At 33.4% G+C, this 13,344-nt stretch overlaps 1 protein-coding gene across 1 annotated transcript; it reads right to left on the bottom strand.

Moving 5' to 3' along the window:
• Window positions 1-4,847: 4,847 nt before the first annotated feature.
• On the bottom strand, window positions 4,848-13,004 carry LOC128657646 (protein ripply2.2-like). The gene is made up of 4 exons (XM_053712031.1): window positions 12,853-13,004; window positions 11,257-11,323; window positions 8,883-8,953; window positions 4,848-5,022 (listed from the first exon to the last, which is right to left on the bottom strand). Exons 1-4 carry the CDS (start codon window positions 13,002-13,004, stop codon window positions 4,848-4,850), a joined length of 465 nt encoding a protein of 154 aa, XP_053568006.1.
• Between the last annotated feature and the right edge of the window lie 340 nt (window positions 13,005-13,344).

Below are 13,344 nucleotides of genomic sequence, written 5' to 3'. Positions count from 1 at the left end.
ACCACTCATATCTGGTGCCACAGTAGATTGCATGCGCAGTGCCCCAAATTTGAAGTAGGAGGACCGACCAAGCATCTTTTTCCATCTCCCGGTTCCTAAAATCCATGCCATATACACATCCCCTGGCTCCGCAACTGCCTCTGGGAACCTTACCATGGGTCCCAGACCGCACGTCTTGTAATTCTCTGTCTGGGAAATTATATATCTATCAAATCTATCTATCAAATCTATCTATCTATCTATCTATCTATCTATCTATCTATCTATCTATCGTATCTATCAAATGTATATTGCATCTATTGATCTATCTATCTAATCTATGTATCTATGTATCTATCAAATCTATCTATCTCGTGGTTGTGCAAATGGACTGTTTGCGGTTGTTTGCGGTGCGTTAAACGGGGAGTTTGGTCTGTCACTGTGAAGCGGGCGTAACCCTTACACTACCTGATCGATACAACACCATACCTGATGTTTTAAAGCACGTTATTCCAAACAATTTAGGAATGTTCGGTGATTTATGCCCTTTATGGCTTAAAACCAGACTCTGCATCAACTATGTAATTTTCCGTGTGAGTTTTGCCATGGATCCCCCTCCGGCATGCCACAGTCCAGGTGTTAGTCCCCTTGAAACAACTTTTCCATCACTATTGTGGCCAGAAAGAGTCCCTGTTATTTTTAAAGTTTGCCTGCCTATTGAAGTTAATGGCGGTTCGCCCGGTTCGCTAACAGTTGCGGAAGTTCGAGTCCGCCATTCGCGAACCGAAATTTTTAGGTTCGCGACATCACTAATTATCACAATCTTTTCATTCTCTTGATATCTTTATATGAAATGCAAGAATGTAAGTTTAGATGCCGGCCCATTTTTGCTGAACACACTGTGTTGTTCTTGCTGATTGGTGGGTAAATTCACCTACCAATTAACAAGTGCTTTCCATGGTGTGAACCAAAAAAATAGCTTAGATGCCTTCTTTTCCAAATAAAGAAAGCAAGAGAATGAAGACAAATTGATAATAGGAGTAAGTTAGAAAGTTGTTTAAAATTGCATGCTCTATCTGAATCACGAAAGAAAAAATTTGGGTTCAGTGTCCCTTTAAGTTAGGGGGTGTTAGGTTATGGGGCTTAGTTATTAGGTTAATAATTTGCGTTGTAGTGGGTTGGTGGTTTAGGTGTTAATAGGTTAATTGATTGCTTTTGGGGAGTTGGCAGTTTAGGTGTTAATATGTTAATTAGATTCTTTGTGTTTTGGGGATGGCGGTTTAGCGGTTAATAGGTTTATATAGTAGGTTGCGATGTGGGGGTTGGCGGATTAGGCGTTAATACTTTTATTAGTTATTGCGATGTGGGGGGATGGGGGTTTAGAGGTTAATACATTTTATTACTTTGTGTTTTTGGGGGATGGTGGTGTAGAGGTAATAGGTTTATATAGTAAGTTGTGATGTGGGGGGATGGTGGATTAGGGGTTGATATTGCGCATGCGTTAGTTGTATAATCAGCGCAAGGCTTGCTGTGCCTGCCTATGTGTGGCGAGGTGAAATTGGAGTAAAATTTCTCCATTCTGCATGCCTAAGTCCTTGCGCTGAATATATTATACCTAATGGCGACGCCTGTTCTATGTTAGTTTATGGGAATAAAAACTGCAGGCGACGGGTAAAATATATGCGCGTAACTTGTATGCTGCACCATATATGTGATCGCTCGATTCGACTAAGAATTGACGACTACTTTGGTAGTTTGGAGAGAGTGACATATGAGATGAATTAATAGTTCTTATATCTCTCTTTTACTCTTGTCCAAATGGAACTTGGATTGCAATGGTAAATACTTATGATGTTCCTATACAAAGTCTGATATTGTTCATTGCTTCTGGTACTGTCCTAAAGTTGCCAGACTGGAATAAAGTAAATTACTGGTACAAATGATTTTTGCATTTTGAAATTTGTTTTAATTTCAGACACATTATTTTTCTTTGCTTCCAGGGCTTGCAAAACAGCTCAAAACCTGCTAGTTTGCTGCTTCACAGAGACCTAGCTTCTACAGCCCTGGAAGCCCTTACAACAGCTGGCGTATAGGGTACATTGCCCATCATGAAGGGGTTAAAGGGACATAAAACACCTAGCAATTATATTTCTTTTTTTGCAGTTTTGCATAAACATCGTCTTTGCTGCAATTGTTTTTTAATAGCCAAACTAACTTGCCTTATTTGTAGGAGCATATACACACTTGTTAAAGGAGTAGACAATGTTAGCCATTGTCATTTTGTTAGCAAGATACAATTTATTTATTATTCCGGCAGTTCATTATCTGATAAGCCCTACTGAGGCTAGTTTGAGACAGATATGTAATTAGGATTAGGCTTGCAATGTTTGAAATGTTGACTTCTAATTTTGAGAATTGCAAAACTCACAATTTTGAGAGTTAAAGAGACAGTGTACTCAGGCAGGTAATACTCATTGTGCTCTCTTTTTTACATTCCCAATTAAAACACCTTGAGATTTGTATATAATGTTTAATTGTGCATAATTAAATAATTTTGCAATATTTTTCATTATTTATTTTGCCCTCTTTTCGTATAATTTAGCTCTGAAAATTAGCAGTTTCTACTTCTCAGAACGTAAAAAGCACCCAAATGAATTCTGTAGGCTAACCCTACTACATATATTTCACTAATTGGCTTTAAATGATAACTGCAAAACAGAGTACTTTATGACATTGGCTAGATTTGTTGTCTGCAGACTAAAGCCCAGATTGGCTATTACAAATAAGACAAATAAAGGGTGGAATTTGGCTATTGAAAAATAATTGCGGCTAAAAGGATGTTACTTTGTTTAAAAAACATTAATACATATCGGATATGTTAGTCTATAGAAAAACAACAGAAATGTATTGTAATTACAGTGTGTTTACTGTCCCTTTAAATTACAGAACGTTCAAAATAAATAATGACTATATTTTGCTATGTTGTTTTGCTACACACAAGTATACATTTTAAATTACAAACTTTTGTGGCCACTTAAGAAAAATTAAGGATTGTGTATGACAGCTGATGGATATCAGTTTTAATGAAGTGTTTGGATTCAACTGTGACTACATGAGTCTGAGTGGTAGATGTATATTTACCATTGCCAGCTGTTTAAGAGAAAGTTGGTAAGGTGTGGACATTACTAGAAGCAAATAATGAGCCATATTTAAGTAGTATATAAGATGAGACTAACAGCAGAGCTCATTGCTGCATATACACTCATCCAGCAGTCAGATAGATGCAGACAGATGGACTTAACACTAAAGAGAAAGGTGAACATTTCTTCCCCAGGACATCTGTGGAGTTGGCTTGAAGTGTGAACCACTCAAATCACATAAGACAATTGGCCGTGTTTTACTCAAATGTCAAAATAAGGACAAGGGTCACATGTGAAAGATTCCCAAATGTTTTGCTCACATACATTCTATTATCTTCTTACTACCAAATCTAGCAAAATACATTTCAGGTGACTTTTGGTCTGTAAATTTAATTGTTCTGGTGAAAATTGATGGCCAATAGTACATATAATTTAAGTATAAAAAATGACTTTAACATGGGGCAAACTCATCCATCTGGATCATTATAATCATAGTATATATATATATATATATATTAATAGCTAGATTGTGGGGGGAAAAAGCTAGCTATAAATATAATAATGAATTTTGTGTTGTTAAATATTTAAGGATGATGTGCTATGCTGTAACTAAAATAAAAAGCATAAACAATTAAAAATAATAATAAAATGTCACTTTGTCATTTCCTATTCCTGCCCTACATTGACAATTATTTTCACAATTTGGTGTTTCCTATAAGTTATTCATAAACCAAGAAATTAGATTCACTTTGATTGCACATTAAATTAGTTTATTATATTTTTTCCCATTAGCAGTTACGGGTAGCTAATTTAGACTCACTTGTCATACTGTATACTGCTTGCAAGAATTACCTGATTGAATGAACCTTACCTCTCATTATTCTCTTAACATGTAATAACGTACCTTATGGATGACAGGTTTGTGAAAGAATTTGCATTGCTCTTCTTGTGATTTTGCTAATACCAGAAGAAGATGAGAAGATATGCACAGCTCATTCACCCCTACTTAACTAGATGAGCTGACAAATGAATTCATTTTTATGTTCAGCAGGGAAGGTGTTTATATATATATATATATATATTGTACTGAAGAAGTTAATCCACCCTCCTTCAAACATCCACCTGGGTGTTAACTAAATAATGATATGATCCAAATAGCAGCACTCACTGGTATTTGATAAAGCAAGCAAATAAAGTGTTAGCTTGCTTTATTAAGAGAGAGAAAGAAGAGATAAGAGAAAGAGAAAACAGCAAATCTCATTTCTCACCGTTTTTGTTTTTTAATTAAATGTATTTACATAAAAATAACATACAAATAAATATATTTAATTTATAAAATATCATACAAATTTACATTATACATTTTAAGAGGTTATACAATTAAATACTCATTCGTATTTTAATTTCTTAGTTTTGAATTTGTGTAAAAACTAATATCCCAGGGATATAAAGTCCTTAAAAAATGCTTTCATTGTAAATATGAAGAGCTAAAGATTGTGTCATTGAAATGCTATGCATAATTGCATTTTTATATATGAATGTATGTGTCAAAGGATAGTACCGAACATTATTGTTTTTCTTCAGGATAAGTCAAAATGATATCACAAGATCACATGATAAAATGTAAACATATCATGGATGGGTCAAAATCTTCACTTTTCTGGAGTAACACGGCATTAAACGTGCACAAACACATCATCATACAGTCCAGATCTGTAACTGTACAAATCATTCTGATTCAAACCCAGAATCATGTTCTTCTTCACTACTGTCATCTTCATTATCTGTATCTGACTCAGAATCATTGTAAAAAGATATTGTGGCCTGGACTGGAAAATTGTTCAGTAAATCTGCTGCTTCCTGGTACATATTATCCAAGGGTTTTGATTTTGGCCAGAATAGCCTAAAAGAAATAAGACAAATACAATTTTGTTATCATATCTATAGAGTTCAAATAATCTATGTCCTGTTGTACATGGTAAATGCATTTTACAGATAGATATTCTATAAATGTGATGGATTGAAGTTTTTTTATGAGGATAATGGCAGCATAAATAAGTCAACATCACCAGCATATGAGGGAGATTAATATAAATGACTTGTATATGTGCTGAGTTGGGACAAACTGATTGAAATATAAATATATTCATTGTTCCAAGAATAAAATGAAAGCTTAAATAAGCACTGTTCAATTGCATTTGATGATGAATTAAACTATCTTGCAGATATAATAATGTCATGCATATACATGTGCACTGTTTATTTATTATATCATATATCTCCTTTGTGCAGACAATGTCAGTAAAATAGTGATAAAATATACAGGGTTTTATAGGTGCCATTTATGCAATCGCTAAAATAACTGGTAAGATGGTACAGAAAAAGGCATTTTAATATTAGATCACAACAAAGTATAACATTTATTGTTACAAGACAGTTGTTTCTATGTTGCAAAGTAAAACAGAATTACAATTCTGTGACATTCAGTCTCATAAAAAGGTTGACGTTATAAAGAAGCTTTGATGTGCAATGCTCTTTGGCTTTGTAATAACAAAGATTTCATTTTCTCCTAGAAAACACTTTTCAATTCTTAAAGGGAAAGTCTACTTGATTTTTGTTATTGTTAAAAAGATAGATAACACCTTTACTATCTATTCCCCAGCTTTCCACAACCAACATTTTTATATTAATATACTTTAGAACTTTTAAACCTCTAAATTTCTGACTGTTTCTACGCCTCTATAGGCTGCCTCCTTTTCTCAGTGCATGCTATCAGCTTTTCACAGTCAAACAATGCTAGTTCATGTGTGCCATATAAATAACATTGTGCTCACTCCCATGGAGTTATGCATGAACCAGCGCTAATTGGCTAAAATGCAGGTTTGTAATAAGCACTGAAATAAGGGGGGCAGTCTTCAGAGGCTTTGATACAAGGTAATCACAGGGGTAAAATGTATACTAATATAACTGTATTAGTTATGTAAAACTAGGGAATAAGTAATAAAGGGAGTATCTATCTTTTTAAACAATAACTTTTTTGGGGTAGACTGTCGCTTTAAATGAGATGTGTAATGCAGACTTTATTATATCCTGTGAACTATATGCTATGTAAAACTAAGTTTTGCACAAAATTGTAGATTATGCATTTGAAATCTGTAAAATAATAATAAAAAAAAAATTAAAAAAAAATATATAAATCGGTTCAGAGCCTGGGTTATGCTTGCTTATTGGTGGCTAAATGTAGCCACCAACTAGCAAGCGCTATCCAGGGTGCTCAACCTAAAATGGGCCGGCTCCTAAGCTTTACATTCCTGCTTTTTAAATAAAGGTAGCAAGAGAACGAAGGAAAATTGATAATAGGAGTAAATTAGAAAGTGGCTTAAAATGGCATGCTCTATCTGAATCATTAAAGGAAAATGTGGGTCCCTTTAATATTACTTTCAAGTGACTTTCTAAATTTCTGTTTAGAAACCATAACTAAAAATAGTTATGGGGTGGTATGTTTATGTGTATATATGTATATTTAACTTTAAAACTATATATGCATTTATATTAGGAATAGTTAAGATTTTGTATGGGCATGTTTTCTTTTGAATCAAAATTAATTTTTTTTATTTTAAATTACTCTAATTAATGGTTAACAGCTATAGACAAAGTCTTAAAGAAACATTAAACTCAAAATGTAATGCCCCATAAATGAATTAATTAAAGGGGCATTATACACTCATTTATTCTTTGAATAAATGTTTTTAGATTATCTATTTATATAGCCCATAAAGAACTTGTTTTTTTTAAAAATAGATAGTTTTGCTTATTTTTAAATAACATTGCTCTGATTTTCAGACTCTTAACCAAGCCCCAAAGTTTTAGGAGAATACCGACATATACCTACTCCAGCTTGCTTCTGTTTGTGTAAAGGGTCTTTATATATGCAAAGGCAGTGGGTGTTCCAGTAACCTTTTAAAAAGAGCTAAACTGGAAGCTTCTAAGTAAGTTTTAAAATGGTTTTATACTGGATTTTTATATTAGTATCTGTACATATTATTATTAATAGTAGTGTTTATTACATGCAGTTATATGAAAATTGGTGTATACTGTGCCTTTAATGAAAATGAAGCACCATTGTAAAATTCATAACTTGCTTTGTTGCAAAAATACCAGTCTGTTACTGTAAAAAAATACACAGGTCTCAAACTCCAGAGAGAAGCTGGAAGGCAATTCTGTAAACTAGATATGTCGTAAATTGCATGAACCATGTACATGCTACATAAGGATTTCTTAGAGCAGTGCACAAACTTATTTACAGTTTGCCCTAATTGGCCACAATCAAGGGAGATAAGATCGTCCCAGCAGGGGTTTTCAAGTAGTTTGTTAGCACAATGTGCAGACATTTACAAAATTATTCTAGTCACAGGTTTAAATGCTTTAAAAACATATATTTGTATGTATAGTTTGCAATTTTCATTTGCTCATATATACTATGTATACACAATAAATCATTTTAAAGTTTTAAAGTCACAACTATAGCAAGTCTGCAGGAAACATGTGACTAGTAAGTCCCAAAGTGGGTGGAAACTTGCAAGTCACTTATGTGTTTATAGCCAATCTACTATACTTCTAATAGCAAGTTTACTTTTTTTTAATCACACAACTGCCTTTAGCTATGCAAGTTAAAGGGACACTGAACCCAAAATGTGTCTTTCGTGATTCAGATAGAGCATTCAATTTTAAGCAACTTTCTAATTTACTCCTATTATCAATTTTTCTTTGTTTTTTTGCAATTTTTATTTGAAAAAGAAGGCATCTAAGCTTTTTTTTTTTTTTTTTTTTTTTTTTTGGTTCAGAACTCTGGACAGCACTAATTTATCCACCAATCAGCAAGGACAACCCATGTTTTTCACCAAAAATGGTCCAGCATCTAAACTTACATTCTTGAATTTCAAATAAAGATACCAAGAGAATTAAAACAATTTGATAATAGGAGTAAATTAAAAAGTTGCTTAAAATGTTATGCTCTATCCGAATCACAAAAGAAAAAATGTGGGTTCAGTGTCCCTTTGATTGTAAAAGATGACTTTGCAATGGACTTGTACTTACAGAATAGCCAATTTAGAGATTTTTCTCAAAATCTGATTTTTTTTTTACCTGATTTTAAACAGTATAAGATAAGATTGTTATAGAAATGTTCTAACAGAATTTCCACACAGCCTAGATCAAACAGTATATTTTATTGCTTAATTAATATATTCCTAATTCCCCCCAGCAGAAAAGAAGTAAAAAGAAAACTTAAGTTCAAACATGGAGATGCCCATTACTTTACATAAACTAAAGTTTTGTATATAGAAACTAGGCATTTGCACTTATAGCTTCAATATTTAAACAACTAGTATAATTGTAAAAAAAAAGTGTCTACATATTATTCTAAGGCTAATCTTTGCTTTGAATACATTATTATATTTAGCATATATTTACTGTTTCATGTCCCTTTAACTAGGCTCGTAGTCAGCACATATGTATATCCCTTTAATTGAATGACTGTCAGTGAATAACAGTTATAAATATTGTATTAACTGTTTCCCAAATATTATTTGATATACACATAAGCCACCAAAAGCAATGACCAGCTACTCTAAATGACCTTTCAAAAAAATGTTTAAAACCCCCTCTGATTTCACAGAATAGTTACTAACATCTGCTTTTCATCACATAGGTTTTCTAGACCATGTTTTACTACAGCTTTAGATAAGACATAAGAGTTCTTACCTCACAGGGTGGTTGTACTCTATAGGCCTCTGCTCAGCTTGAGGATTTTCACACAATCTGGAGACATGTGGCTAAATCAAAACAGAGAAAAATGTAACCTCTAAAAACTTTTTTTCCCTCAAAGATTAGAAAACAACAAATTAACACCTTAGCTACCACACTGAGGACATCTTATTACAGAATTTCAAATGGTTAGATTTCCAAGTTCCCACTAGATGGGTATTTTATTTTGTTTTACACTTAGAGACTAGCAGCTGTTGGCCCACAAGAACTTTAGTATTTACATATACATGTCTATTAGCTACAAAAGATGCATTAAAGGGATAGGAAAGTCAAAATTAAACTTGCAAGACTCAGATACAGCATGCAATTTTAAGACACTTTTAAAATCCCTTCTATTTTCAAAGTTGTTTGGTTCCCTTGGTATCCATTGTTGAAAATGAATACGCACATATCCTACACTAGTGGGAGCTCGCTGCCGATTGGTGCAGCACACATTTGTCTCTTGTGACTGGCTATTTGGCAAACTAGATCTTTTCAGCTAGCTGCCAGTAGTGCAATGTTGTTCATTCAATAAAGGTTAACAAGATATTGAAGTATATTTGATAATAAAAGTAAATTTAAAAGTGGTTTAAAATTGTATGTTCTGTCCAAATTATGAAGGAAAATGTTGTGGTTTCCTCTGTCCCTTTAAGCATTCAGTTGCTTGACAAACATTGTTATTTATTATATTATGTTTCCAACAGATAATGATTAACATTGCTACATATGTTGCATGTTGTAATATTGCCTATGTTGTATATTTTAATCCAGCATTTAGTGGTTGTCATAAATACATTGTATTCCATCCTATATCAACGTCAATGTTTAGAAGTAATATGATGAGGAATAGATAGGTCTCTTGCTAGACTGAAAACTTATTAATGGACTCTCTCTCTTTATGCCTATGTTGTTGTTTTTTTTGTTTGTTTCTTTTAACCTGAAAGAGGATCCTCCCTTATTACAGTGGGTTTCAGATCTCCAGGAGGCAGGGTGTAAAATATGAAGGACATAAGGAAAGTTACTTGCTGCAAATCCCTATGCTAGTTAATAGCTTTTTAGAAGCATTTACCACACCAGTTAAACCATATTTCTTCCCTACTCAAACTTACATGCTGTTTTCAAAAAACAATTGTAATGGTTTAATATTAAAAAATCCATTATTAGGATACATTAAAGTTATAATAAATTAACTCTCTCCTTTTTAAAATAAGATCCAGAGTGTTAGTGATATTTTAGATGGAGTTTGATCAGTTCTAATGAAAGATGCTCTCTAACTTTGTAATATAGATATGAAATTAAAACTCACTGTGCTCCGCTGCCACTTCACAAGTCAATTTTTCTGTGAGGTAATGGTCTGAATTGTTCTCCAATCGGCACTCTCCCCATATGGCACTTTTGTTGTAGCTAGAGCGCTGATTGGACAACAATTCAAACCTTTAGCTAACAAAAAAATTGACTTTTGAAGTGGGCAGCGGAGCACAGTGAATTGAATTTCCCATCTACATTAAAAAGTTAGAGCAACTTAATTACAACTGATAAATTAAACTCCATCTAAAAAAAAAAGTCACTAAAATTCTAGATCTGATTTTAAAAAGGGGAGAATTTACTATCACTTTAATGTTAAATGAATACACCTAACACTGTAGCAGCATTGACAAACGTCATATGTAAAAAAAAATGCAATTTGAGTTGAGCTTAGTAACACTGGGGAAGTGTAATTGGGAACATCAAGTAAATAGCCACTGTCACTGTAACTTAAAGGGACAGGAAACCCCAACATTTTCTTTCATGATTTGGATAGAACATACCATTTTAAACATCTTTCCAATTTACTTCCATTATCAAATTTGCTTAGTTCTCATTTGCTGAAGGAACAGCATTGCACTACTGGCAGCTAGCGGAACACATCTAATCAGCCAATCACAAAAGACAAATGTGTGCAGGCACCAATTAGCAGCAGCTCCCACTGGTGTAGGATATGTGCGTATTATTTTTCAACAAGGGATACCAAGAGAACAATGCACATTTGAAAATAGAAATTAATTTAAAAGTGTCTTAAAATTATATTTCCTATTGGAATCATGCAAGTTTCATTTTGACTAACCCTTTAATTTAATATTAACTTCAAACATGTTTTATCAATTTTGTAAACTCAATAATATAGTTCATTGAGTCCAGAGATTAGAAAACAGATAATTAGTCCAGAGATTAGAAACATCTGGCATCTGGTTTGTTTAGTGATGCTGGTGAATCTATCCCAAACGTTCACAATAGCATTTAGGCAACACTTAAACGTGTGATAATATATGTGTGCATTTTGCCACATACTTACTATTCTTTCAGATTTCGGGGCTGTGGTTTTGTTGAGAAGCCAAGGTCTCCAGAACATTAAATGAGGTCTGCAAAACAATAAAAACAGTTAGGCTCCAGTGATGGCAGACTGGTTTCATCTACATAATTGTCATATTTTAAGGAGTATAGTTAAATATAGTAACACATATACTACAACAAATCACAATTAATGATGCAAACAATATCACTTAATTACAAGTTTTACCGGGAGATACAATTATGCTGATGCTTTCTAACATGAAATACATGTCAAATATGCAATTAAATTGCTAATGTTCAGTGCTAATTAATATTGCAGATATGCATCTCAGTTATTCCAATAGCTATTATTAAAGGGACATAAAACCCAATTTTTTTCTTTAAAGATTCAGATAGAGCTTACAATTTAAAACAACTTTCAAATTTACTTTCTATTCAAATTGTATTTGTTTACTTGTTATCCTTTGTTGAAAAACATTATGATGAGTTTAGTAGTGTGCACGTGTCTGCAGTACTCTATGGCAGCAGTTTTGCAACAATGTTACACATTAGCAACAGCACTATTTCAGGTCATATAGTGCTCCAGACATTTGCATGATACTTATCTAGATATATCTTCAACAAAGAATAACAAAAGAACAAAGCACATTTGATAACAGAAGTAAATTGTACTAATAATAATAACAATAAAAATAATAAAATATTGTTTAGAAATAGCAAAGTAAGTACTATTTGTAAGATGTTCTTAGCATGCAATATGAATAATAATTGTGTATTCCACCATTTAGTAAAATTATGGAACTTAAATTAGTAGTGATAATAGTATTTAAACATGGGTACACTATTTATTTATAAAATATTTTACCAGGAAGGATACATTGAGATTTCTCTCGTTTTCAAGTATGTCCTGGGCACACTAAACTCCTTGTCACTTGTATAATATAATGAACTTTGAATAGTATAGTTCATAAAATCATTATATTCCACAGAACTTTGTGTGTGCTATAAATGATAATCAAATAATGAATAAGTATGTATTTGGTTATCATTTAGATTGATATGTGCATTAGGAAGTTGTGCATGTGGCTAACCTTTCCACTTTAAGTTACAAAGTTTTACTCACAATTAACTAGTTAAAGGGACACTGAACCCAAATTTTTTCTTTCGTGATTCAGATAGAGCATACAATTTTAAGCAACTTTCTAATTTACTCCTGTTATCAAATTATTTTTTTCTCTTGCTATCTTTATTTGAAATTCAAGAATGTAAGTTTAGATGCCGGCCCATTTTTGGTGAACAACCTGGGTTGTCCTTGGTGATTGGTGGATACATTCATCCACCAATAAAAAAGTGCTGTCCAGAGTTCTGAACAAAAAAAAAAGCTTAGATGTCTTATTTTTCAAATAAAGATAGCAAGTGAATGAAGAAAAATTGATAATAGGAGTAAATTAGAAAGTTGCTTAAAACTGCATGCTCTATTTGAATCACAAACGAAAAAATGTGGGCTCAGTGTCCCTTTTAAAATACGTTTCTGTCATTATGTCTACAAGAAGGCTAAATCCATGGCAACCTTTGTACTACATTGCTGCGAACTGACCTGTTACGTCTTCTCCTGGTTGGTCCTCTTGTATCTGGATTACATCCCATAGCCATGTGCCCTTGGCTCTCCTTAAAACACCTCCAGCTGGAATAATGTGAGTTCCGTTGTGCTAAATCCTGGGCACCAGCAGTGTAGTTAATCTTCTCCATGTTCCTAGTATGAATTTTCTGCTCAGCATGTTGGTGCCTGTGGCTTGCAGCAGCTTTTATACCTTGTCAGGGTAGTAGGCCCAGCCCAGTGTTAAGTGACCTGGAATGAGGTGTGAAAGGGCTCCCTGTGAGTCCTGTTTAGACTTGTGCATACTCCCAAATGGTCTGGGGAGAGAAGTGACAAGGAGGTGTGAATCACACCTCAGCAGATATACGCCTGTACTGCCCAGTCTATACCCACAGTGTACGCAGCTTTATTGTAAACCTGTCTAAAGTGCAGCAGAACTTCTATTTTGTGCCACGGGCATTACAATATTCCACGTGTCTTTATTACGTACTA

This window comes from Bombina bombina, chromosome 4 (genome assembly GCF_027579735.1).
Source record: "Bombina bombina isolate aBomBom1 chromosome 4, aBomBom1.pri, whole genome shotgun sequence".
NCBI classification, from domain to species: Eukaryota; Metazoa; Chordata; class Amphibia; order Anura; family Bombinatoridae; genus Bombina; species Bombina bombina.
This window is presented reverse-complemented; position numbering and strand designations above follow the sequence as displayed.

Coding starts and splice junctions, on each gene's coding strand:
- LOC128657646 (XM_053712031.1), bottom strand. CDS start 13,004: ATGGAGAAGATTAACTACACTGCTGGTGCCCAGGATTTAGCACAACGG. Junction 11,324..12,852: donor ACCAGGAGAAGACGTAACAG/GTCAGTTCGCAG, acceptor ATTGTTTTGCAG/ACCTCATTTAATGTTCTGGA. Junction 8,954..11,256: donor CCCCGAAATCTGAAAGAATA/GTAAGTATGTGG, acceptor GTTTTGATTTAG/CCACATGTCTCCAGATTGTG.